This window comes from Bombyx mandarina, chromosome 01 (genome assembly GCF_030267445.1).
Source record: "Bombyx mandarina strain Sakado chromosome 01, ASM3026744v2".
NCBI lineage: Eukaryota > Metazoa > Arthropoda > Insecta > Lepidoptera > Bombycidae > Bombyx > Bombyx mandarina.
Genome location: NC_143208.1, coordinates 8505618 through 8533515, shown reverse-complemented (window position 1 = coordinate 8533515; position 27898 = coordinate 8505618). Strand labels below are relative to the sequence as shown.

The window sequence follows — 27898 nt, the reverse complement described above, 5'->3', positions numbered from 1 at the left end:
ACAAAACACGTTTTCTTCAAGGATCGCGTCAACAGAATGATATAATGGTAGCCTTCTCCGTAATTTTAGAATACTGTAAAATATACTTTAGGTGTATATTAATTAAAAATATACACCGTACGCTAAATAATGATTTTATATAAGTATTGTATTAAATCAGCGTAAAATTTAACAGATAGTGTCAGGAACTTGTCGAAAGTTTGTATGTACAAGTAAAAAAATTGTTTGTTCTAGGTTTGAAAGGAATGTTCTTCAGTCTAATGTTTGCTGGGGACGTTTTTTCCTACTTTTTGTTTAGTGAATCTGCGATTTCTGCGTTTAGTTGAATATTGGTTAAAACCGAAATATGTATGTAGTTTAGGAGTGGTCCCGGACAGCGCGCTCGACTCACGTATTATCCCGCTCGCGTCTGTGGACGGACGAGTTGGATCTGATTCAGTCGCCCTCCGGCACTCGCTCTCGTCAGCTCGCTTCGAAGCGTTACAGTGCGAGGCCGAAGATTTTGCTCCTTTCGTAAACTTAGTCACAATGAGGCTTTGTAACTTTTTCAAGTTCCTCTTGATTTTTAATTTATTTTCACTTATTTTAAGTGTGAAATTTTGCCCCCAAAAATGCCAGTGTCTCCGCAGCAAGGTGGGATGTCTACACCAAGATCTGCTGTCTATTCCTAAAACGCCGGCCGATACGCACACTCTGTAAGTATGCAACTTAAACTTATGCAACTTTAGAAGTATTCTCATTTTATTTTAAACTTGGTTTAGGTACTGTAGGGTATAAAAATAAATTTCAGATTACAAGACGGGACAGCGCGTGCGACCAAACGCGAAATGTTATTGTTGCGAGAGCATCTGTTACTGCTTGACCTTATTTTTGAATATTTGCAGAGCTATTAATAAATTCACCAATATGTATCTGTTTCAAAAATAACAAAGGGCTTTTTAACATGGTTTTCTTTTTCTATGATCTATAATTACACAACGATTTCTTTAAAACTGTACGAATTCATATCTGTGATTTTTATTTAAGTACATTTGAATAAATAATTAGAAAAAAATATATATGAAATCATTTGACGTAATTTCAACAATAAAATACACTTTTTTTAAACTACTCATAAGTCTTGTCTTAATGTCAAAATCACACCATGAAAAATATAATTTTGATGTTATCACTAGTTGAGCACATAGATTATTAATTTTATAGCTTTACAGAACAAGAAGTTCTTTGAATAACAGAATATGGCGTTGCGTGAGTCAGAACTTGCAAGTATGTTGTCATAAATAAAATTGTTCCAGAATAAGCCGCAAAGTTCATTATAAAATCACTATTTAATAATAACGATGTTGCTAGGAACTAATGCATTTTATCAATGTTTTGACCTATAACATTCTGCTGTTATCCGTTCTTTATTTAAGTTTTTTAATCAAAATACAAAATTAATTAATGAAGCGTACAAAGACATAAGATAAAATATAGTGGGTATTACAGTGTATTTTAGATTAAAACAAATACATACATAGTGATAATATATTTGCTAATACAAAAAAAAAAAACAAAAGATATAACTATGGGCATATTTTGATTAAAAATATTATTTTAATTTAAAAAAAGTTTTATATGATGAGATTTTTTTTATGACTGGAGGCTTGAAGTTCTTGCTTGAATCGACTTACGCGCCACCCGTTTTTCTTTTATGGTACTAGATCACAAATATTCACCGAAGTACCGAAAACAACTGTGCCAAGCTTATTATTATTTATTCAATTGGAGAATGAAGCACGAATGTACGAAAGACGTACAATAAAAATACAATGTTTTCATATTATACATAATAATATTATGTTTCAAGATAAAAAAAATATACTTGAATATATAAATATTGTGAAATAAGGCTTATAGGGAGAAAGACAAAGATTTATAGGGTTTATCCTTTTTCATTCAATTATGCTCATTTTATCACACGACTTCAAATAGCTTAATGCGTTTTAACGCTACGTTACTATTAGTTTAAATTCAGCAGGCAGGTAATTTTTATTAGGAAATACGCGCTTAATGCCACTACTAAAGGAATAGCATCGCGTAATACGAATAGAAGGCTTCAATTTTAGAATTTTCTATTTTAATTGTTATTATGTACTAGATGACCCGGCAGACTTCGTAGTGCCTCAATCGATAAATAAAAGACCTAAACTTTATTTAATTCCGAGAATTTTCATATTTCTCTACCTTTTAAACCTTTCCTGGACTTCAACAAATAATTCAAGACCAAAATTAGCCAAATCGGTCTAGCCGTTCTAGAGTTTTAGCGAGACTAACGAACAGCAATTCATTTTTATATACATAATTAATTATATTATATAGATTAGGTATTAGTTACCTAATTGTTTATTCTTGCCAAGAAACAATAATGGCTACCGGCTTGCAGGTGATGTATATTCAATTCAGAATTCATGTTTCTGAGTGCCCATGTGCCTTGTAGCTACTTAGTACCTACTAGTTGGGCCGTGAATTCTTTCACACATTAATGCAGTCAAACACACAAAACACGCAAAATGTCTAGCTCGATAATAAAGTTGAAAACTTTTCCTTTAAACTTGTTTTAAATTCCTGGACTCTTATCTGTATTTTTTTTTTTCATTTACTTTGTTGAAATTTAGTGATTGCTTATATCATACATACTAATTTCCCATGAAAAAGTCGCTGGGTTATCGTGTGTTTTCGGTACACTAATATAATGCATCCCAGTAAGCTTTCATAATTATATTACGACTTCGTACAAGTCTTAAATAAGTTCAAGATAGATAACAAACAGCATGTCCCTTCTATATTTTGTCACCTTATCAAACTGGAATGTGATGTCATTGTTGTCATATTCGAAACAGCAAATGTTAGCCATTAACGTACCTATTTGGATAGTTGCGTCATTACGCTTAAATATATGAGAAAAATGTGTGATTAAAATATTCGAGAAGCCCAATAATAGAGCTATCTGGTCTAACATCATCAAGTCTAATAATATATAGCGGAATAGAATCTATGTTTTACCAAAGTTACTCAGTGTAAATTCTTGCGGCTGCTAACTTCGAAACTTCCGTTTGGATCATACCAGCACTTTTATAACATCGGAACACAAATGCGTTTTCTACAGCTCGAAACTTTAAATAAAAGCGCAAACGAAAAAAATATTAATACATTTGTTCGTCTGGAAATTCGTTTGACGCAAACTTTTGAAAAGTACATTTAATTTTCGCGTTCATTATTTAAAATTTTGAATGCGAAACGTTTCAATCAAAAACAACTTTTGTTGTATTTAGAATTTCAATAATTATTATAAACAGAATCAAAATATTCAATTCAAATATTCATGTCATTTTGCCGTTTCCAAAATTCATTTCGGACGCACTACAATAATTTAACTATTGAAATTGCTGTGCGCTTTGAGTGTTTATTTTTGTTCACGAATAAAATTTTATAATTATAAGAGTTTTTCCCTTTTTAATCGCAGACTTGAAATTTAAAGATGTATTGACATCCACTGACTCTAAGAATACGTAATTACTTTCATCGAAATCGAATATAAGTTTCCGAAACCTTATCTTTTTAGTAATAGTTCTATTAAAAGTAAACGTAGCAGTAAATCATAAAACACGAGCAGGTGCATTCGAGACAACGCCGAGGTAATGGTTCCGTAGTCGGGATGAATGTTCACGTTTATATTTTAAAGTAAACTAAGTATATATTTATAATAGTATCTTGCGCGCTTAACTTTTTTTAGTAGGGCGTAATCATAAATGTTTCATGTCTCAAGCACACCTCAACATAACAACATCAGAACGATATTCGTTGAATTTTTTATGTATACATATAATAAATATATAATAATACATCATACATATATTCTTAAAGTTATTCTAGGTGACGGCTGAAATTTAAGAGAGAAGGAAAACATTTGTTTTTTCCTCAGCGTACATGTTCCCAACTATTGATTTCAATAAACATTTTCCTTAACTATTAAGAAGACGAAGAATTTTTAATACCCGCATATAATAAATAGGTTAAAATATCCGACAGTATTACTATTACGTTTCACGTGAGCTCAGCTCTTCTAATCTTTCGTTTATAAATTATTAATAATTTTCGAATTGCTAATAAAATTATGATTACAATTACTTTAATTATACCTTCCTAATACTCGTATTATCAGAGTCATTAGGTAGTTGCGAGATACAAATATACGAACAGTGAATAACAAAATTTTGTTCAAAAGAGCTCCGTCTGAGGTAATTTTCCTATGGAATTAAAATGTATGATTGAAGTATAATAGGTATATCAAAACTTCGAACAGCTCAGAAACAAAATGATGTGACAACGTTTAAAAATGCTTTGATTCCGTTACGTTTTGAACTATTATTGGTTTTGAATATTCTATGAAATATTACGCTTTACTTTTTACCTATTGCACTAATTTTCGAGCAGTTAGCAACTCATTATGCTCCAGTCTCCATGGTTGCCAAATCACTTCAATCAAATAAAAAAAAAAAAATGTTCAACAGAAATGAAAGTACATACTTTTTGAACATCAAAAAGAACTACTGCCAATTCACAAAAACTAGCCTCCGTCCTGAGAAGAACTGGCAAGAAACTCAGCGGACATGTCCTTTTTTTTTAATATTAGATGTTTTTTTAAATATTCATTTTTACAATGCGTATTATAACGTAACAATTATTGCAATATTGAAATGCCCGGAGCGAGCAACTCATTCCCACTTTGTGCATTCTTCTACCTTAACGTAAAGCAAGTCGAATAGACCCACCGAACTTTAGAGCGCACTCGATCACTTTCTGTCAGTGTTTGTTAGTTCCCTCGTTCTCGAGCACGAACTTACAGGATGACCTATCGTACAAGTTTATTTAAATACACTCAGCCGTCGACAAACGGACGTTATATTTCATCTGAAATTCATGTCACATATAACGATAACAACAACGTATTTTTTGACGAATTCTCGTACTGGCCATTCACATATCGACATCTACAATGCGGGTCGATCAGCGTTTATGCTTCATCAGATAATTATTATACTTCGCACTGCGGTTACTAGAATTTTTCTCTTTATCTATGTCTCTATCCTATGTGGAATTACTATTCAAAAGACGTGTTACAAGCAAGCACGTGCTGGCACGATAATTCTGCCTATTTCCGCAGCGATGCCATCATTTGTCAAGTGTGCTTAGTGCGAGTTTCTTAACGTTCTCGATGGTGTAAAAGTTAACTCTAATTTGTTTGGAGTTGGAACGTTTGCCTACGTTTGCCACAAGGGGCGCTGTTGCAACTGCATAGTTAATTCAAATTTATATTAATTTAATAAATTAATTATTAATCGCTATCGAGATCGTTAAAAAACTCGCACTAAGCACACAAGTCTGAAAAGATAGCGGCGGTGCTCGCATAGTGTTTATGGACTCCAGTAACTATTTAACTTCAAGTGGGTCGTGATTAATCAAAGAGTTATAATTCGTTCCGGTACTGTAATTACGTATTAACCTTCATGGTACGTTCGTTTGCTATTTTCGAAGTACATAGGTATAAGGTTAGCATTATTGTTGAGCCGAACTGAACTTCGTGTTAGCGAAATCTATGAACCATGGCAGAGGAGCGGCAGCCTCACCCAGGCTTTTGAATTCGATGCTCGTAAATAAATCAATAACGATGGTATACAGAAATAAAATTAAAACTCACGGACGAGTAATATCTCAAAAAGAAACATGACGAACTATCTGTTTTCTTTTTCTTCTTCAATTTATTGCTCGCAAAGTTCCTTGCCCCTTGCACATTGCAAAGGTTTTATTTACAGTCGGGTTAATCAAAATAAATGAGATTAATTGTAAAATATGAAATACCGTCGTCGTCGTGGCCTAAAGGATAAGACGTTCGAATGTGAATTCGTGTTCGAATCTCGCAGGCGGGTACCAATTTTTCTAATGAAATACGTACTCAACATATGTTCACGATTGACTTCCACGGTGAAGGAATAACATCGTGTAATAAAAATCAAACCCGCAAAATTATAATTTGCGTAACCACTGTTGGTAGGACCTCTTGGGAGTCCGCACGGGTAGGTACCACCACCCCGCCTATTTCCGCCGTGAAGCAGTAATGCGTTTCGGTTCGAAGGGTGGGGTAGCCGTTGTAACTATACTGAGACCTTAGAACTTATATCTCATGGTGGGTGGCGCATTTACGTTGTAGATGTATATGGGATCCAGTAACCACTTAACACCAGGTGGGCTGTGAGCTCGTCCACCCATCTAAGCAATAAAAAAAAACCTTTTATGGGTTCTCTTTAAAAGCGTTCACGATAGAACAAAATCACTTTCAATAGAAAATGTTCAATTTAATAATACAACTACACTGTTACCTCGTTCTTAGAATCTAATACCTCAAAGCAACACCGCAAAGTATGTGACTGGAGCTAACTGAGCATAAATCTAATTTTATACCCAGGCTTTTTTTTTTCGATCGACGGAGAAGTACTTTATAAAAAAGTTTGATTGTTGAATCTAACTTTTTGTCACGGCAAAAGGCTAATTTAATTGCGAGTGTCGTTGCCTTTGAAAAGTTGAAAGCTCGGAACCAATAAATAGAAGCAAAGTTGTAATTAGCAGGTTTCAACTTTGCATTATGATACTTAGACTACCAGTCGCTTTCTACATATGTATAGTATATACTTACATAAATACAATATAATGAACGTATATAGTTGACGTCATAGAAAAAATGACTATTAACTTAATGATGTGTAAGATAAATTGATTTTGAATAATTATAAAATGAAATTTGAGTGTCTTTGTTCCCAATAAGGATTCCTTCGACAAAACGATCACCCATGGGATTATTTAACAAAAAACAATAAATAAAAAATACTAGAATAAATTTTTTTCGAACACAAAAAACATGTTTTGCTTGGTTTACAAGGGATTTAATTTAAAAAAAAAAAAGTGTAGTTTGGAACTTAAAAGAAACCTATCAAGTCATTTGATTGAGAACGCCTTTCGAAACTTGTGGAATTAAATTTTACTGCCATGTACTTTGGTCTAATAGGTGACTGTCGATAAATAAAGAAGCTACTCACTCTTATATTATATGAGTTAGCGTCCGGTACCACCTACCCTTATTGAGGTATTGGAGCTATTATAGTAAATGGATTCCCCAGTGTTAAAAAAAAAGAGAAACCGAGAACAATCCTGGTTTAGAACTAAATATTTCGATAAGATTTCTCTTGACTCGAACACACTCGTACACGTCAGATACATCGATTGATATTTCTGTTAGTTATTTGTTTCACATGTATTATTTATAGCGACCCGCCCTCGCTTCGCTTCGGAAACATTAAAACACACATGAAACCAAAAAAAAAAAATTAAAAAAAAATTAAAAAAGTAGCCTATGTTCATCAGGGACAATATCGGCTTCTAATGGAAAAAGAATTTTTCAAATCGGTCCAGTAGTTTCGGAGCCTATTCGAAACAAACAAACAAACAAATCTTTCCTCTTTATAATATTAGTATAGATTGATCATTGCTTGATTAAATAATGTTCTTATTTACAAATTTTGTTTGATTATCCGATACAAATAATTTAAATATCATTGATTTCTCACTGTCATATCACGATAATGATGTACTGATACTACGTAATACCACGTAATACTGACTTATAAAAAAAAAAAGGAGGCCAGCGTAAGAGCCGACAATGAATTATGAAAACAAAAGAGGTAACTAGATTCGGAAATTATTTGAAAATACTGTATCACTCTGTCAAGGTAAGCTATGAACTATAAATAAGAATTCTTAATCAGAATGGTTTCGCAGTAGTCGAAATTCGACTAGAATTAATTGGAATTGTAAGTTTGTACACTATTATGATTGTATTCTATACTATTCTATAAAAATAATAATAAAGACAAACAATATTTAATCTATTCTCAATTTGACAACAAACGTCAAGAACAAAAGTTTGACAATAAATAGTATGCATGCGTGTGTGCGTCAAATACATGGTATTTACTGTGTTTAATGTTTTCTTTACTGATTTAATGTATCTTTTATGCATTATTTTAATAAATTATTAGCATTGTGCACTTCTTCTCTATATTCTCTATAAGTGTGGAAAATTTCATACTCCTCCGTCCGCGCAATTTTCGTAAAAAGGGATACAAAGTTTTTGCTTCACGTATTAATATATAGATTCATTGTATCACTCTGTCAATGAAAGCTATGAACTTATAATAAGAATTCACTGTATCACTCTGTCAACGAAAGCTATGAACTATAAATAAGAATTCTTAATCAGAATGGTTTGTTAGTTAAGAAATAAAGAAAGGCTATTTTACAATTTTGCTCCTCCTCCTCGAGTCGTGCTCCTCATGTCTGAGGGTCGTGACCACCATCACCCATGAGCTTCAATTTTAAATTACTTTTAATTTTTTTAGCTTGTTATTGTATAGCAAGTAATGTTTGCGCATACAGGTTTTCAAATAGGTGAAAAAAAAAAAAGTTTTTCATAAAGTTAAACATTTAATCAATGTTCAAAAAGTTGAAGTGTTGGTATATTGAATAAGACTAATTGGGTACGCTTACGCGATCAGTGCTCTACGCTTCGAACGAACAGACTTGAGCGCGAAACTTTTTATCTACATCTTACCTGAGCTCGGGAAGCTTTTAGCTTTGTGTCAGAGTGCACTCAAGCAACTCGTGAACTGCAATGTAAAATACAAAGTGCCTATTTAATTTCGAACTTTCAAGATTTCAGTGAACATCTCTGTATTGCTTGAAATTTTATGCTTATTATTTGAAATGACTCGGTAGTCTATTCGCTTTATTGAATTATAAATAGCGGCTCTTGTGGTTGAGAAACGACTGGTTTTTTATCAGAACTCATATTAAATTGTACATTATGGTTTCGCAGTATATTCCGTACATTACTGTCTCAAATATATTAAGTGTATAATCTATGCATTACTGTAATATCGTCATAGGTGTTTATATTATTTAAGTGTATGTTTATAGGGTTTAGTTCTGTGTTCTCAGTCTGCTATTGCGATTGTGACATAATGATCTGTCATTTCCACTTTTGTTATTCTTTTGAATAGTTTTGTTCATCTATCAATACGTTTGCGTCAAATTTATGGTTTTATATTTGTATGGCGTATCTACTATGATAATCGAATTGGAATAATCTTTAAAAATCGGTAATCATATAAATTCGGTTGATTGCGATGTCAAATTACATATTTTAAAAGACCTTTAATTCCGCTAATTCGAAATGACGGGAAACACAAAACGATATCTGATATTTTAAACTGAATAAGAAATAAAAGCATTAAGTTGATCCGAAGAACTGGTTTTGCAATGAGGTCCTTACAAAATCGAGTTGAAGTTTTTACTGTCCGAGGTTTACATGCAATATAATCTGGCTATAAGTAAACAAAGTGCGTATATGATACCGACGTAGCCCTACTATAATATACGTTAAGTAATCAACATCGTTAAATAATATATATGTACCTAAAACATATTAAGGTTCAGAGGTATTCATAGTTACGAAGGACTGGCCCGAATGACAGGTAACATCTGGTACTACCGATCAACATCATCGTATCTTAAAATTTAAACCGCAATAGAAACGTTGTAAAACAATAAAATTGAGAACTTATTGGAAGTATTTTTTACTGCCAAGTGATTAGTATAAAGCACAGTTATACAGTTATTATAGTATAGTATAGTAGGAGTGATATTATCAAATGTATAGATTTCTTTTTTTATAATTCTTTAATTATATCATTAAGATACATACAAGTTTTGATTCAAGTCAGTGAAAAGAAGAAAGATATATAGGTACTTGAACTAATTCCAGTCATGGTGATTTTGGTAGCAACGAGGAAAATTATCTCTATAAATAGGCCACCAGCGCGAAAACAAAACACGTCGAGGTGGAGCAATTTCAAAAAGACGATTATGTGTGGGGGGACGGCCTAATGATTTTATATTTATATGAAATCGATCGAAATCGATTTGTAATACATATGTATAACAATCATCTACACAAATTACACAGAGCGCTTGTTACAATAACATTAGACTGAATACTTGTTAGATTTTTTGAATACCTTACCCTAAAACTTATCTTGAAGTTTCATAATACAAGAGAGAGAAGCGTTACCTATTTTAGAACCTGTCAATTCCTATAGAGTTCTAGTTTCGTATCGAATGAACATGACGCATTACGTCAGGAGTCTTGTCAAAGCGGGACTAGCAGTATATCCCCAAATAGAATACCGTAAGTTTAAATATTTCATGCTTCAGACATTTTATATGCGATTTGGAAAACAGCTTTACTGCTAAATCCTACGAAGTAAATACCGGTAAAGGTAAACTCTCAGTTAGTTTGCAAATGTATAAAATACAAAGTTACCAGGGTACTCGTAAATTACACTGAATAGTAGGTACTGAATTAATGTTGGACGCCAACATACATTTCGGTCGGTGCACTGGCAGGATAAATAGCAACTACTAAACTAACTGCCTCAGGAAAATGATTCGCCCGGCACAACTTTAATAGATATTTTGATAAATAAATTTACTAATATTTTCGTGTACATATACATCTCCGTTATAATGTTGGATTATTTCAATAATTTCCTTACTTCGGCTCAGATTTTAATTTTGTTTTTGTCGATCAGCTTTTCATTGTGGATCGATGAAAGTATTTAGTTAGTTAATACATTCCTAAGCGTTGAAACACCGTGAAAAATGTTCGTACATTATGTATATTATTATGTTTCACGACGTTCCACTTAGACTTTATTCAATTATTAGTCTCACTTGAAAATATAATTTAATGAACTTTAAACTCAACTTTTTATTATACATCACGCTTTCAAACCGTAACTGATTGTTTGATCTTTACGTGAATATCAGTTTTCTCAGAAACGACATACTTGTCTCGCTTGTCTTATGGAAACGTAGCAATTTCTTTGAAGCATATAAATTCGAGTGTAAAGTATATCGTAGGAGTTCTTTGATTTTTATAGGTTTCGTATTTATTACCGAGTAATATTTGTTTTTTTTTTTATATCTCGGATCGTTTTTGTCATAGAAATAAATGTATAAATTCTAACTAAACAATGATACTGAGAAATTTGACGTGTGCTCGAATATACTTATGGCAGGGCTGTTTTTGTTTGAAGCATTTGTGACCGAATAATCCACTTCTGTAAAAATAATTATATTTACACGTGTCTAGGGTTTCTGTTCATTACTGCACCTGGCAATCAGAGTGTATTATTTATTACACGGTCAATATTTATTTTATTCTTAGCGAGTATTGAAAAGGATTGCTTGAATTAAATTTATCGAGGCTTCATTTAAATTATTTTCAATGAAAGCCTTTTGTATACAACTGATAGGCTTCTACCTTTCATAATCAAAACGATAATTGCTTCGCGGCAGAAAATAGGCGGATCTTTACTTTCATTTATTCAGTAAATTTGAACACCTAAAGTGTAATCTATACTAATATATAAATCTACAGTGGTTTTTACGGATGTTCCGTTATAACTACCGAACCATGCATCCGAATGACTTGAAATTTGGTATCCATGTAGAAAATACATGTACTTAATGGATAGGCTAAAATTTATATGAGTGTAGGACTCCCTAATAGAAATGACAATAAATAATAATGTTAATTTTAAATGCCCAGCGAAGCGGGCGAGTACGGCTAGTGATATCTAAAAATGTTTTTGTTTTTCAGGGACGTTCGTTTTAATTTGATTCAAGAGATCGAGCCTGGTGTGTTCAATCATCTGCATCAACTACGGTCACTACTCCTGAACGACAATCATCTGCGAGCACTGCGCTCTGGAGCATTCCATGGACTACGACGCCTCAAGTACTTGTATCTATATCGTAATCGCATAAAACACATCGACTCTGATGTTTTCCAGGATCTAAAGCATTTGGAACAGCTGTAAGTACTTATAGTTTATAATCCAATATGCTAATTTAAATAGGTAATTGTGAAAGTGGGAAGTGAAAACTAAATCTGGCTTTTCCCAAATAAGACTGACCAGAATAGGTAAGTTATTCCGGATATGTGGCTCGTTTTTTAGTAAGGAGGAAATCGGCGATATTCCGCCTACACGCTGGGAAAGTCCTCTGTCGCCCAGCCAGCCTCAGATGAGACAGAACTAAAACGAATCAGGTGGGGTTAGGGTGAAGCGGTTCAAGCGGAGTGGCTTTCTCTTTCTCACTTTACCTTTACGGGACGCTAAATCATGTGCTGTAGGCATCACGCCTTGTTATTTGGCGGTCTGAAGTCCCTTTAGAGTGCACCGCCAACAAATAACCTCGGAATACCCCGCTGTGTCAGAACTAGCTTGGGTCAAAGATAGCGGTCATCCATCACCCGGTTGTCCTTACGCACGCTTCGTGTAGAGCAGCTTAGGTCGTCTTTGGTCTCCCTAGCTAGTCTCCGAATCCGTATGTGAATGACCCCGAAAAACTGTGGAGACGGTACTCAGGTAAGATCCCAATCGTGTTCCCGACTCGATACCCACGGGTCGATGCGGATAGGCTCCTGACGAAGCGTCATTGCCGAGCCACAAGTCTGTACAGATTTGTGAGACTAGTCCTCGTCAGTTATCACCACTATGGCTGTACTAAAAATTAAAATAACAAATGCAACTAATTGTTTGAATAATTTTTAAGCTCTATTTTGAATTAGAAAATATTAAATACACAAATAAATAAAAACAGTTAAAAGTATTCACGTTAAAAAAACGTTACTTGGTAATCTACATTATCTGAAAAAACGTGGAAATAGTTAAAACTATATTATTGGAAAAATGTGTACTTCAGATTTGATAAACTAATTTAAAAAAAAATATATATCACTCAAACAAGTGAAGAACAGTTCTCATTCATTCAACATTCGTTATTGAAAACCTTCATTTAGTGAGGAGATAGGATACTTCAGAATAACTAGGAAATTTCATTTCACCGTTTCTCGCTATCCATATTGAATATTTCATTTTGTGTTCGTTCATTCGTGTCGGTGGTTATTTTTTACAAATAAATCTATTGTGAATATATACGTAAAGGAAAAGTTTCAGTAAGTTTTGAAATGTTAAATAAATACTACTTATACGAGGTTTTCAGTTTTATATGTAATTTAAAAGAAGAATGATTGCTTTAGGAAGCAAAACATGTGGTGGTTTCAATTTCACAAGCATGTTCTTGTTTAAACTGACATAACCCGAATATTTAGGATGCTTCTTATTCAGTCGGTACCGTGACTGCAACCATATCGCCTCAAACGCAAATATCTGATAAGATAACCGATATACTTGAGAAACCCTTACGGAATTTAATTTTTAGTCCTCTAGATTTTACTTTGAATAGCTTTGACTATAAGTAGAATTTAATTGAAGTAAAAGAAAGCTTCTATATTTATACAGAGTAGTGAAAAAGTATTTCAAACATCGATATTAGGACGACTTGTGTCCGAGATCATCTAAAACTAAACACGGCCACTAAATTGCTAATGAATGATATACATATTCCGCATGTCATAGTTTTGTATAGTTTGCAAATTAAATACGTACGTACGTAATATGTTCACGAGCTTCTTTCACGATTTAAGAATAACGTCGTGTAGTGAAAAATCATATTCGCAGATTTTATCGATACATGCAATTGCGTACATGTTGTGCGTTCGCTAGATTAAGTACCACAATCTGGCCTATGTCTACAGCGAAACAAGTTCCGGTATGAAGCACGGGGCAGCCCTACAATACAATTGTGAATTCGATCTCGTGTAGCAATGTGTGTGTGCCGGTATTCACGTTGTGTGTGTGTGTGTATCGAATTCGATAACCACTTACTATTAAGGCATAGTGAGCTCCTCTCGAAACTTAGAGCAGTTTAAATAAAGAATTCGCGCAACATGTCTTGCAAATTTAAGATATTCAGACCCTTGTTTCAAGAATACAAATATTATAAAAATTAAACCAATCGAAGGTAATTAATTATTATGTAATAACGATATCTAAATAGGTATCTAGCACAAAATATATTTTGTTATGACAGAGCCTTAAAAACAGAATTTATTCACAACAAAATCACTTTTACATCATTCATCTTCTATCATTCATAGTAATTATGCTTTAGTATACATAATAATCTAAGAATTTTTAATAAGTTAGTGTATGGTACGTGGCTGTAGAAACGAGGCCGCGTCCCGCCAACAAACTGAATAGTTTGGAGGGCTCGTAATATTTCCTTACAATGCTTACTTACTTATCAGCGAAAAGAAGTCAAATATTGCAAAATTTGATAAGAAGATTTACTTACTTATTAACATCGAGTGTATCGGAATGCAAACCTCATATGTCATGTCGCCAATAGCATCACATGCAAACCGAATTTGAGTGATACTGCTAATAGTTAGCAAACAAAATGGTGTCATTGGTGATTGATAAAATTGTCGAAATGTTACAAATTGTTCAAAAACATCAAAGTGAACTGTCACTGTTTCGCTGACCGACGAAAGTGGCAATAACCAAATGACAATTCATCGAATAAATACTAATATGCTCAGTAATAAGCGAGTGACTTGAGGAGAGGTCGTAAAAATACTTGATTACATATCCAAATGCAAAAAAATTGTTGCTACATATTTTGTACTATCACAGTTCAGATAGGCAGATGACGCTTGATCTTAAGCGGTTGGCCTATAGATACTGCACCGCGTGAATGCCATTGCAAATCATAAGACATAAAATTTAAGTCTCAGATACATTGTTATTTAAAAAATGTTCGTCAGTGACTTTCACGCTCAAGGAATAATACCATCGTTAAATATCAAAATCGGAAATATGTTTGAAAATTTGTGACTTTGATTGTCGCAGGACTTATTGCAAGTCTAAACACGGATAACTAGCTACCATCCTGCTCTTCTCTGTTGTGATATGGTCGTGCGTTCCTGTTTGAAGGGTGGGCCAGCCGCTATTTTATAAATGAGACTTTTTTATTGGTGGTAGGACCTCTTGAGAGTTCGCGCGGGTAGGTACTACCGCCCTGCCTATTTCTGCCGTAAGCAGTAATGCGTTTCGGTTTGAAGGGCCGTTGTAACTATACTTGAGACCTTAGAACTGATATCTCAAGGTGAGTGGCGCATTTACGTCGTAGATGTTTATGGGCTCCAGTAACCACTTAACACCAGGTGGGCTGTGAGCTAGTTCATCCATCTAAGTAATAAAATAAAATAAAACTTCAACCTCATCAATTTAAGGCGCAAGCAGCATTCACGTTGTGATACCTCCGGGCTTCGTTCATGATATGACACCAAACAGGTCGAAAGCACCCAAGTCTTACTATGCAATAATTACAAAATACCAGTTGTCCTGCCATTTAAACAGAACGGTGGTAGCACAAAAATTATGTAATCTTAATATTTATGTACAGTCTGCGAATGCGCAACTATCTGTCTCTTTTTGGTTTATGTGTTTTTGCAGCAGTTGTCTCAATTTACGTACTGTGTTATTTTAAAGCTTCAGTACCATAATGAATCTTAAATGAACCTAAGTGTGATTCATATAATGATGTAATTGGAAAAAATGTGTTATAGTGATTTCATTAACATGGATAAAAAGTAATTTTGTTTAAGGAAGACTGTTTATCTTGTTTCCAAATAACTCCAGAATTATCCATTCAATAAATAAATATATTATTCTTTTGCTACAGTTTTGTCGAATTGCGAAATATACTTATGTTCTCTAACGCGTTGAAAATAAGGCGCCGATTTTCTTCAAACATGAAAAATAGATTGATTTTCAAAATTCGTATAAAAGAGAAAATAGTAAACGTACATATCTATTATTAAATTACAGTCGTCCTCGTCAGGATACGATTCAATAATGTAACGAAAATTTATTTCCATTGCGTACATCAATTCTAATAAAGGCACATTTAGTGTGTTTAATATTCATTTACGTTTATGATTGGTGAATGTTGTAAATTTATTTAATCGCACTGTCTACGTGCTTGTCTTCATTTAAGCTTTATTTAGAATTTAAATTGCATATTATATAGGCAGTATAGGATACTCAAATGTTATGTTAGAATTTAGTTTTCAGCTGTAGGCTGGACGGCTATTGTCCAGGCTTTTGGTATTGTTGGTACAGAAGATAAACGGTAGCAATCTCTGATTTGGTAAGCCATAGACTCATGAAACCTCTGAGTGAAAAAAGTTGCTTTTCACATTAAATACTTGTATAAAGCATTTTAAAAATTCTCCATCCCGACAAATTTTATTTTCAGATATCTGCACGTGAATGAAATACATCACATTGAACCAGAAACTTTCTCGAATCTTCCGCGTCTGGACCGACTGTGAGTGATTAGAATTATTTGTTTATCAAACATTTTAAATCAAGTATCTGTTAACTTTCAATTTTGTCGGAACGGCTACATCTATTTTCGTACTTTATTTTGAAATTAACTTTTCCAGGTATTTACATAATAACAAATTAAAGAGTATTCCATATGGCTCATTTCATGGAATGCCAAAGTTAAGGAAGCTCCGTTTAGATAGTAATGCATTGATCTGCGATTGTTCTATACTGTGGTTCATCCGTATGCTGGAGAATAACGAATGGATGCATGTGGCGGCAACTTGTTACCAACCAGCCTCCGTCACCGGAACCTCCCTAGCCGCTATGAAGCACCATGACCTTCCTTGCCGTGAGTGCCGTGTGACGCAAATTCTTAGTGGTTGTTAAAGATTAATATCAATGAAAGATGTTTTTTGTTTCATGGAATGTTATTATTGGGATAGCTTGTTTAATGTTAGTATTACTTTCAGAGCAACCTCAATTCGAATCCGAACCAAACGATGTTGAAGTGAGTTTTGGAGAAAATGCAGTTTTCACATGTGTGGCGACTGGTGAACCAACACCTGAAATTCTTTGGCTTCGTGATTCAGAAGTTATTCCATTAAATGAAAATCGATACGAAATTTTCGACAACGGAACGCTTATGGTTCATGAAGCTAATGAAAACGATGATGGCTTGTTTGAATGCATGGCAAAAAATGCGGCAGGAAAAGCTCATTCTAAACCGGCAAAAATGATTGTACGAAGAAAAGCGGAAGAACATAAAAGTGAGACTACATTTTTTTTTTTATTTTTTTTTTATTGCGTTGTTGGGTGGACGAGCTCACAGCCCACCTGCTGTTAAGTGGTTACCAGAGCCCATAGACATCTACAACGTCAATCATACACATCTACAATGGCGCCGCCCACCTTGAGATATGAGTTCTAAGGTTTCAGTATAGTTACAACGGCTGCCCCACCCTTTAAACCGAAACGCATTACCTCTTCATGGCAGAAATGGCAGGGTGGTGGTACCTACACGTGCGGACTCACAACGGGTCCTACTACCAGTAATTACGCACATTATAATTTTGCGGGTTTGATTTTTAACACACGATGTTATTCCTTCACCGTGGAAGTCAATGATGTTAATTAAGTACGTATTTCATTAGAAACCAATACCCGCCTGCGGGATTCGAAATAATTTGAATACCGGTGCATCGCTACACACGATTGCACCGGACGTCTTACCCTTTAAGCCACGACGACAACTAAGCAACGACAACTAATATGGAAGCTTAAAAGAAAATTGATATGATAATTCATTTTTATTTCTTCATTCTTTTATTTTTATTTTTTATAGGTGCCGCTCCTCCGGTTTTCGTCGCGACGCCACAAAAACGATTCGCCAAAATTAATGAAAATTCGGTGATGTTTGATTGCACTGCTACTGGATTTCCCAAGCCGCATGTGGCCTGGTATTTTAACGGAGAAAGAATGTTATTAAACGAGCGCATAATTTTACAACATAATGGATCTATTCTTATCAAAAATGTTCAAAATTCAGATGCGGGTGTTTATACATGTCAAGTTGAAAACATACATGGAAAAATATCTGCATCTGTTCCATTAGAGGTTACTGGTGAGTATTTTGTTTTAGAAAACTTAATTAACCTCTTATAAATGTAATATTTCGATTATAAATTTAATATTTTATTTCAGCTCCGCCATCTTTTATAGTGGTTCCCACGAATCAGACAGCTATTATCGGAGATAACGTTTGGTTTACGTGTAAAGCGAAGGGAACTCCAAAACCTTCGATTAAATGGTATAGAAATACGGTAATATTACCTATAACTGAAAATATTGTGCTGAGTGATGATAATCAAAATTTAACTTTATTGGAAGTGACTAGAGATGATGATGCTATATATCACTGCAGAGCAGAAAATGATGGGGGTATGATTGAAGCATCTGCTGTTCTAACACTCGAACAGGTGGAAATCATTCCTCCTCGTATCGTTTTGAAGCCAGAAGATATGGATGCATTTAAAGAAACATCAGTGCAAATGCCTTGCGAAATCGAAAGTGTGCCACCTGCTTCGATTGATTGGAGGAAAGATGGTTCAAGAATCGTAGAAGATGATAGAATTTCGATAACAGTGATTGGTAGCCTCATAATAAGAAACGTCTCCGTAACCGATACTGGTCGATATGAATGTTCAGCTTTTAATGATTATGGTCGTGATACAGCATCCGTTTTTCTTACTGTTAAGGACAACCTTTTACCAGGGGACGCGTACGTAAACATAGCTTTGACACAAGCTATGCGTGACGTAGACCAAGCCATTGAAAGAACAGTTGACCAATTATTTAAAAATCGAAGCGCCGTAGTTAATATCGGCGATCTTTATAGAATGACCAGGTTCCCTAATGCACCCGAACGTGAAGTAGCAAGAGCAGCAGAAATATATGAAAGGACTTTAGATAAATTAAAAGAATATATACAGAGCGGAAAGAAGTTAAGTACAGCTGAACCATTTAATTATCAAAGCGTACTATCAAACCAACACCTCGAAGTAATTGCAAGACTATCTGGATGTGTGGCCCACAGAGAAGAAAAAGACTGCTCTGACATGTGTTACCATAGTAAATACCGTTCACTCGATGGCAGTTGTAACAACTTTGCACATCCTACGTGGGGTACATCACTTTCAGGATTCAGAAGAATTCTTTATCCTATTTACGAAAACGGTTTTAGCCAACCAATTGGGTGGAATAAAGATTTAAAATATAACGGTTTTACATTACCAAGTGCACGATTGATATCTACTGCTATTATAACGACTACCGAAATAACACAGGATATAGAAATAACGCATATGACTATGCAATGGGGACAGTGGTTAGATCATGATTTGGATCACGCATTACCCCCTGTAAGTTCTCAAACTTGGGATGGGGTTGATTGTAAGAAAACTTGCGACTATGCTCCTCCTTGTTTTCCGATTGATGTACCCTTAAACGACCCTAGAGTGAATAATCGGCGATGCATTGATTTTATAAGAACGAGCTCTGTTTGTGGTTCCGGAACAACTTCTGTTCTTTTCGGTACTTTGCAAACAAGAGAACAGATTAATCAACTTACTTCTTTTCTTGACGCTTCACAAGTGTACGGTTTTGAAAAATCAGTGGCAGAAGACCTTCGTGATCTAACCAATGATAATGGATTACTCAGAGTCGGTGCCACATTTCCTGGTAAAAAACCGTTACTACCAACATCAGGCTTAAACGGAATGGACTGTCGACGTAATTTGGAAGAGAGCACGCGAAGTTGTTTTGTGGCCGGTGATATTAGAGCAAATGAGCAAATTGGTCTAGCAGCTATGCACACCATTTGGATGCGAGAGCACAATCGTATAGCCCTTCAATTAAAAGCCTTGAATCCATTTTGGGATGGCGACAGAGTTTACCAAGAAGCAAGAAAAGTTGTGGGTGCTCAAATGCAATTTATTACTTATGAACATTGGCTGCCTATCATATTAGGTCCGGAAGGATATGATCAATTGGGAAAATATAAACAATACGATAATCATCTTAATCCATCAATATCTAATGTTTTTGCCACAGCTGCTCTTCGCTTTGGACATTCTTTGATCAATCCTGTACTTCATCGGTATGACGAAAACTTTGAAACTATACCCCAGGGTCACTTATTGCTTCGTAATGCATTTTTTTCGCCATGGAGATTAGTTGACGAAGGTGGAGTAGACCCTTTGCTGCGAGGAATGTTTACAACGCCAGCAAAATTGAAAACATCTAAACAAAATCTTAATTCAGAACTGACGGAAAAGCTATTCTACAGCGCACATGCTGTGGCTCTTGATTTGGCTGCCATTAATATACAAAGGGGCCGAGACCACGCTATACCTCCATACACTAAGTGGCGTCAGTTTTGTAATATGAGTGAAGTTAACGACTTTGACGATTTGTCTGGTGAAATAAGCGATAAAGAAGTAAGGGACAAATTACAGGAGCTTTACGGATCAGTTCACAATATAGATGTTTGGGTAGGAGGAATTTTAGAAGATCAGGTTGAAGGTGGCAAAGTCGGTCCCTTATTTAGGTGTTTACTATTGGAGCAATTTGTTCGTTTACGCGATGGCGATCGATTTTGGTATGAAAACCCAAGCGTGTTTAAGCCCGATCAACTTCGACAGATAAAGGAAACAAGTCTAGCTCGAATCTTGTGTGACAATGGCGATAATATTGATACAATTAGCGAAAACGTATTTTACTTACCGGATGTACAAGATGGGCTTGTATCTTGTGAAGATTTGCCATCGATGGATCTTCGTTTCTGGGCTGACTGTGAATCTTGTAATTTTGATCTTGATACAGAGAGAGAGAAGCGGCGAGCTCGAAGAGATGTTGATTCCAATATTACAAACGGCCGCTTTAATAAATTGGAACATTTACAAAATGATTTAGTACATACCATTGAGATGCTTAAGAAAAGAATCGAAATACTCGAAGCTACCTGTAAAGCGAACGATACTCTTTCTTTCAGTAATGAACTTCCATTCGAGGAAGAGTAAATTAGTCATGTTTTTTACTTACATATTGTACTTCTGATGTTTCAACATTTGAACTACATCAATTAATTATTACTACATAAAGTTTTTCAAAATAGTTCTAAGGATCTATGATATTGTCAAACAGTAGCCATGTATTAAGTGCACATGCACTTTGTAATGAGCCTATTATTAATACATGTGTTAATGTTTAGTTTAATAACAATACTATATTCAAAAATAAAAATATTGATAATAAGCTTATGAGTCTAGTCCATATTTGTGTTTTAATTAATTTTTGGCGGCATATCAAACATTTTTGTGTTGTTTACATATTTTTTACAAACAGAACTGAACAACTATTATTATTCAGTTTTTTCACGATATGTGTTTGAGAATTCGGGTTTGTTGATGATGTGGTCACAGGTGACCTGGAGTTCTTGCGCTTCACCTGGACTTGTGGTCGAGCTAGAAGAGTCAGTCGCAACCTAGTGGAATTACTAATAGCTGTCCGAGAGTAGGCCTATAATTTCAAGGTTAACAATTTCATGAATGGTCGTTGTAGACGGTGACTGCTCTGATACCATGACCATTAACGATGGCGTTCCAAAAGGTTCGGTGCTCTTCCCCACGCTTTTCATCCTGTATATCAATGACATGCTGTCTATTGATGGCATGCATTGCTATGCGGATCCAACAAAGTCCAACCGCCCGCCACCGGAGTAGAGTTCATCCATACTACCTGAAGCCACTGCGGTCATCCACAGTGCGTTTCCAGAGATGTTTTTTGCCACGTACCATCCGGCTATGGAATGAGCTCTCCTCCACCGTGTTTCCCGCTATGACATGTCCTTCTTCAAACGAGACTTGTGGAGAGTATTAAGCGGTAGGCAGCGGCTTGGCTCTGCCCCTGGCATTGCTGAAGTCCATGGGCGACGCTAACCACTCATCATCAGGTGGGCCGTATGATTGTCTGCCTACAAAGGCAATAAAAAAATTGTTTTTTACCGAATCTGAATCGAGACTATTAAAATCTGGGGAAAAATTTAGGTTAATATGGTTTAAAACTATGGGCTTAATGTCATATCAAGAGCATAGTGACCTGTTTTGATTGCTACTAAACTACTAACATTAGGCCTGGTAGTTGGTAGAATTGCAGAGTGGAACATTAAAAAAATCTTTATTTAAAGTGGATTCAATCATTTTAAATTCACTTTACTATATTATTATAATGTATTGAAAATAAGTTGCATAATATAATGATTAAAATAATCAATAATCATTAACATCACATATAAAAGACCTTTTGAAGCCATTGTGGCCTAAAGGATAATACACCCAGAGCAAAAAAGAAGTGAATCAGAGAAATTATTAAGCCCATGCATTTCTTTTAAATAAATTAGCCTGTTCTTTTCATTAATGTTTTTCTTAACATTAACTAACAAGTAAATAAGTATTTAGTAACAGTTTAATAAATATTGACTTGTATATTTCAAATAGCATTTTATTATCTATTTATTTGCCATCAATCTACTTACACTACATTTACAAATTCATTTTTATACAATTGCACTAAATACCAATATATTTGGTGTGTCTGCCTGAAGCCAAGACTTGATTTTTGTCTTTGTTCCGAACTTCAACTTCGAGAAATGCAATTTTTTTTCCGGTTTTACGAGTTTTGGCTTCTACTTCAATATTGTCTCCTTCTTTGGCTGCACTGTAGAAACTAAAAACAAAATTTTCATCAAAGCTTTTCTTGTCTTAAAGATCAAAGTGCTATTATTTGTAGGAGCCAAACCTTAAACTTAAGTCTATGGAAACTCCTCGTGTATCAACATTTTCATTTGTTGTTAAAGCATATGTTGAGATGGCATCTACTAAATGTGCAATGAATCCACCATGTAGTGTGCCTCTTTGATTAAGGTGTTCAGGTCCCACTTGGAACTCAGTCACCATGCTCCCATTACCACAGCTAGTTACCTTAAGCTGCAAATTATTTCACAAATAATTTCAGAACTGATCAGCAGAGATGCTAACTTTAATAGTTATTATGAAAAAAGGTAATGAAGTTGAAACTTTGCCTTTAATTGTAGTAAGCTAGTTGTAAACCAATTGTAAGCAGTAGGTCAACAATAGGTTTGGAGTATTCATTTCATGCTAAATTTGTTAACCTCTTCAACAAGTAATTAATATCAATTTCCAAACTTGAACACAGAATATAAAAATCCGTAATGTAAAGTTGCAGGAAAAATATATAAATTTTGCTGTTTTTTAATGAAAATGCTTGATTTTATTAATCTATTATATTAATTGTCTAGTTGAAGAGGTTGACAAGTGATTTCATGTGCAAGTTTCAATTCGAAATAATATTAAATAATGGAACTTGTACTATGGCTTACTTTTCTGAGATTTTGATCAAAACCTTTAGTGGCAGCTATAGTTTTCGTAAATAGCTCTGCAATCTTTATACCTTTGGTACCCATGGTAAATTTATTCAAGTACAATAATTTATCAATAGATACCAGATGCAATGACGGTTGCAGCGTTTAGAATATATGGAAGACTCATTTCATTACACAAATCTACTTACATAAATAAAACATTGAAATGTCAATAATAAACTGATGCGCCCTGCAAGCGATCAAATTGTTTGTCAAATTTTACGGTTTGCCAAATTATTTGACAGTATGCCGTTTGTTTGACGCGTTTGTCAAACAGTCTACGTGTTTGACATGTTTTAAGGAAATCTTGATTGACGGCTTGTTTCACAAACAAGTTTGAACGTGTATGGGGGTGTTTGTCAAACAAGATCTCAGTCATTGCTCGACACGACCTCTCGTTGCGGCAAGGAGAAAATCGAATCTACGGGTAAGGTAACAAACTTGTTTGATCTTTTATTTGATCGTTTAAGCTATTGTTTGATGAAAACGTAAAGTTTGATAAACAGATTTGTCAAGCTAATTTGATCGCTTACAGGGAGCTTTAATAGCCTAAAGCATTAAATCAAGCAGCCTTTGCTTTATAAATGACAATGACAGGAAACCTGTCATAAAACGAAGTAGTGATTAGAGATGGGATAAATTCATAGACCTATATATTACGGACACGACATATTGTTCTATACGTACAATTGCTTATATAAATAGCACCCATTTTTAAGTCACACACACAAACATATATCTATCTCGTTCTTACTCAGCACTATCGTCATCACGGATCCTCCTGATCCATTAACGGTGCTTTTAGGCAATACAAGCACCGGTCACCGTCCTCGTCGAACCCGTCGCTTGCGACGAAGGGCTCGACGAGCGAATTAACCAATGAAGTAGGAAACCTATGGAAATGAAACGTCAACAAGAATTCGTGCCACTGTGACGTCATCCGGCCACAAAACATGGCGGTTTTAGTGCTGCCCAGAAGATTTTAATGTTAGTAGGTTTTATCGATAAACGTTCTTGGCTCATTTTATTTTAAATATTGTTGAGTATGAATGTATTTGTAGAATTTATACTTTAATAGGAAGTAAGTAGGTATATTGTTATGTGCAAATATGATATGATTTAGATGGGTGAAATCTAAGACAAGTTCGTCCTTCGAATTTGCCAAGTAAACGATATGATGATTTTTAAAAGTTGCTACACTGATTTTATAAAGTTGTCGTTTGTCGCAAAACATAAAGATATGGCGTAGTTCAAAGCCATCAGCCCATTTCTAGCATGCTAAATGTTATCGTATTTTGAGTACGTGTTTTTCTTAGACTATACAATCTATTTTAATTGTTTTGCTGACTCTAAAGTCCGTAACATACTACCGCAGCGCACCCCAAGGAAGGTGCGCCGCACCATTTGAATTACTTTCGCTTGAGAGTGATTCAAATTTTAAACTTATCAAGGGACCGCGTGAAAAAAAAAACACCTACAGAACATTTATTCATTAATTACAAACGTCATTCCTTGTGACTTCCTCTCTAAAATCACTTAATTATTAAATATTTAACGAGTTGACAATAGTGTTTTACTCACTGCGGAATAAAACTATTTTATTTAAATAGTTCCGAAGAGATTTTGTCGGTAGCCTTTTTCCCGAAATATCTGAACAGAATGTCTAAATATGTTTTGATGACATATTTTAAAGTGGTAAATATGATTAGTGTCATGATCAATAGATTCCGACCGAAAAATGGATTTTTCGGATGAGGGCTCCATAATGAATTTAAATACATATAGATAATAGTTTTAGGACATCGACTTTCTTGAGATCCTATAAAATACGTTTTAATTATTATTTTTGTATGTTTTAAGCATGATAAATTATGAAATTTTATATAATCAATCATATTAAATCGATATCAAAGTCAATAAATAATGTACAACCCAAAACCGACGGCCGAACTGACGTGACAATGACATTTGGCGCGCTAAACATGGCGGATTTTCGGCCTCATTAGACGGAGACGGAGATATTTACGTATATTCATGTTTCATTTTATGTACGCACTGAAATACTGTTATATTGTTTTCCTGCGAGTTAAAGTGCTGAGTAAGAACGAGATAGATATATGTTTATGTATGTGCCTTCAAAATGGGTGTTATTTATATAAGCAATTGTACGTATAGAACAATATGTCGTGTCCCTACTATATAGGTCTATGGAATTAACCCACAGACACAGCCCACTGAGTTTCTCGCCGGATCTTCTCAGTGGGTCGCGCTTCCGATCCGGTGGTAAATTCTGCGAAGCACTGCTCTTGCTAGGGCGGTGTTAGCAATTCTCCGGTTTGAGCCCCGCGAGCTCACCTACACAAGCTAGGGTACGCTGAAATAGCCTCTCAAGGCTATCAGAATAGGAAGGAAAAAAAAAAAAAAATATCAGCACTTTAACTTGCAGGAAAACAATATAACAGTATTTCAGTGTGTACATAAAATGAAACATGAATATACGTAAATGTCTCCGTCTCCGTCTAATGAGGCCGAAAATCCGCCATGTTTAGCTCACCAAATGTCATTGTCACGTCAGTTCGGCCGTCTGTTTTGGGTTGTACATTATTTATTGACTTTGATATCGATTTAATATGATTGCTTATATAAAATTTCTTATTTTATCATGCTTAAAACATACAAAAATAATAATTAAATCATATTTTATAGGATCTCAAGAAAGTCGATGCCCCAAAACTATTATCTATATATATTTAAATTCATTATGGAGCCCTCATCCGAAAAATCGGACACCATTTTTCGGTCGGAATCTATTGAGCATGACACTAATCATAAATACCTCTTTAAAATATGTCATCAAAACATATTTAGACATTCTGTTTAGATATTTCGGGAAAAAGGCTACCGACAAAATCTCTTCGGAACTATTTAAATAAAATAGTTTTATTCCGCAGTGAGTAAAACACTATTGTAAATTCGTTAAATATTTAATAATTAAGTGATTTTAGAGAGGAAGTCACAAGGAATTACGTTTGTAATTTTATTAACGAATAAATGTTCTGTAGGTGTTTTTTTTTATCAGGCGGTCCCTTGATAAGTTTAAAATTTGAATCACTCTCAAGTGAGAGTGATTCAAATAGTGCGGCGCACCTTCCTTGAGGTGCGCTGCGGTAGTGTGTTACGGACTTTAGAGTCAGCAAAACAATTAAAATAGATTGTAATAGTCTAAGAAAAACACGTACTCAAAATACGATAACATTCAGCATGCTAGAAATGGGCTGATGGCACTGTACTATGCCATGTTTTGCGGCAAACGACAACTTTATAAAATCAGTGTAGCAAATTTTAAAAATCGTCATATCGTTTACTTGGCAAATTTGAAGTACGAACTCGTCTTAGATTTCACATAATATCTAAATCACATCATCTTTGCACATAACAATATACTTACTTCCTATTAAAGTATAAATTCTACAAATACATTCATACTCAACAATATTTAAAATAAAATGAGCCAAGAACGTTTATCGATAAAACCTACTAACATTAAAATCTTCTGGGCAGCACTAAAACCGCCATGTTTTGTGGCCGGATGACGTCACAGTGGCACGAATTCTTGTTGACGTTTCATTTCCATAGGTTTCCTACTTCAGTGGATAAATTCAATGTAGTAGGAAACCTACTATATAGGTCTATGGATAAATTGCATAATGTTGGTCATTGTGGAATAAATATTATGATAAATTAAGCCACTTGCTTTTATGATTAAATATCATACTATCTTTAAGTTTTATCAAATTTAAGTTTACTGGTTATTGTAAGCACCAGTTTGTCTCTGTTTTTCCTGCCAATGTGTCCGGGGTACTCTAAGAGTAGTATTTGCTTGAGGTAGATGTAGATGCGTTAGGTACTCACGAGACCAGGCTGTTTCGGCCGCTATCTGCATTTCGTCGCCCGACCACCACCGCATTGGCTGCGACCAGGACACTTCGGAGCACACGAGGCGATTTAAGAAGGTCGTGGCTGAGTCGCGCGCTCTCTTTACTCTACCACGCTAGCATCAGGACGATGGTTCGATGCGTCGGCGGCTGCGGTCTGCGTTGCCATCGTCGCTGCCTTAGTCGAACGTACTGTGAAAGAGCAAACCGTCGTCGCTGGTCCTCGACGATCGCCTCGCTGATCCGTCCGTCGGGCGTCCTCGGGGTAGTGCCACGAGTCTGTATGTAGTGTTTACCGCGGAAACCCTCCTACTCTGCTCGGGATCTGACCTCGGACGGGGATTGGATGTCGGGTGAGAGAATGAAAGGAGAGTTTTTTGGTGTGTAGGGCCTTAAAACATCATTGGGACCACGGTTTGCTCATTACTAATATAATCTTAAAACCAGCTTATCTTAGATTTTCTTATAATCTTCAAGAATCCTTATCCTCCAGAGACCTTAATATAATT

At 35.0% G+C, this 27898-nt stretch overlaps 2 protein-coding genes across 2 annotated transcripts; one reads left to right on the top strand and one right to left on the bottom strand.

Moving 5' to 3' along the window:
- The first annotated feature begins 394 nt into the window (after window positions 1-394).
- LOC149503507 (peroxidasin) lies at window positions 395-21287 on the top strand. The gene is made up of 7 exons (XM_089728902.1): window positions 395-695; window positions 11816-12031; window positions 16384-16455; window positions 16574-16806; window positions 16928-17224; window positions 17800-18078; window positions 18159-21287. The coding sequence occupies exons 1-7, from the start codon at window positions 529-531 to the stop codon at window positions 21032-21034; spliced, it is 4140 nt and encodes a 1379-aa protein (XP_089585028.1). The 5' UTR covers window positions 395-528; the 3' UTR covers window positions 21035-21287.
- Window positions 21288-22493: 1206 nt separating this feature from the next.
- On the bottom strand, window positions 22494-23597 carry LOC149503506 (acyl-coenzyme A thioesterase 13). The gene is made up of 3 exons (XM_089728909.1): window positions 23413-23597; window positions 22812-22999; window positions 22494-22739 (listed from the first exon to the last, which is right to left on the bottom strand). Exons 1-3 carry the CDS (start codon window positions 23494-23496, stop codon window positions 22583-22585), a joined length of 429 nt encoding a protein of 142 aa, XP_089585035.1. The 5' UTR covers window positions 23497-23597; the 3' UTR covers window positions 22494-22582.
- Window positions 23598-27898: the final 4301 nt, after the last annotated feature.

Coding starts and splice junctions, on each gene's coding strand:
- LOC149503507 (XM_089728902.1), top strand. CDS start 529: ATGAGGCTTTGTAACTTTTTCAAGTTCCTCTTGATTTTTAATTTATTT. Junction 696..11,815: donor CCGGCCGATACGCACACTCT/GTAAGTATGCAA, acceptor TTTGTTTTTCAG/GGACGTTCGTTTTAATTTGA. Junction 16,456..16,573: donor CTTCCGCGTCTGGACCGACT/GTGAGTGATTAG, acceptor TAACTTTTCCAG/GTATTTACATAATAACAAAT.
- LOC149503506 (XM_089728909.1), bottom strand. CDS start 23,496: ATGGGTACCAAAGGTATAAAGATTGCAGAGCTATTTACGAAAACTATA. Junction 23,000..23,412: donor TTGATCAAAATCTCAGAAAA/GTAAGCCATAGT, acceptor AATAATTTGCAG/CTTAAGGTAACTAGCTGTGG. Junction 22,740..22,811: donor TCCATAGACTTAAGTTTAAG/GTTTGGCTCCTA, acceptor TTTTGTTTTTAG/TTTCTACAGTGCAGCCAAAG.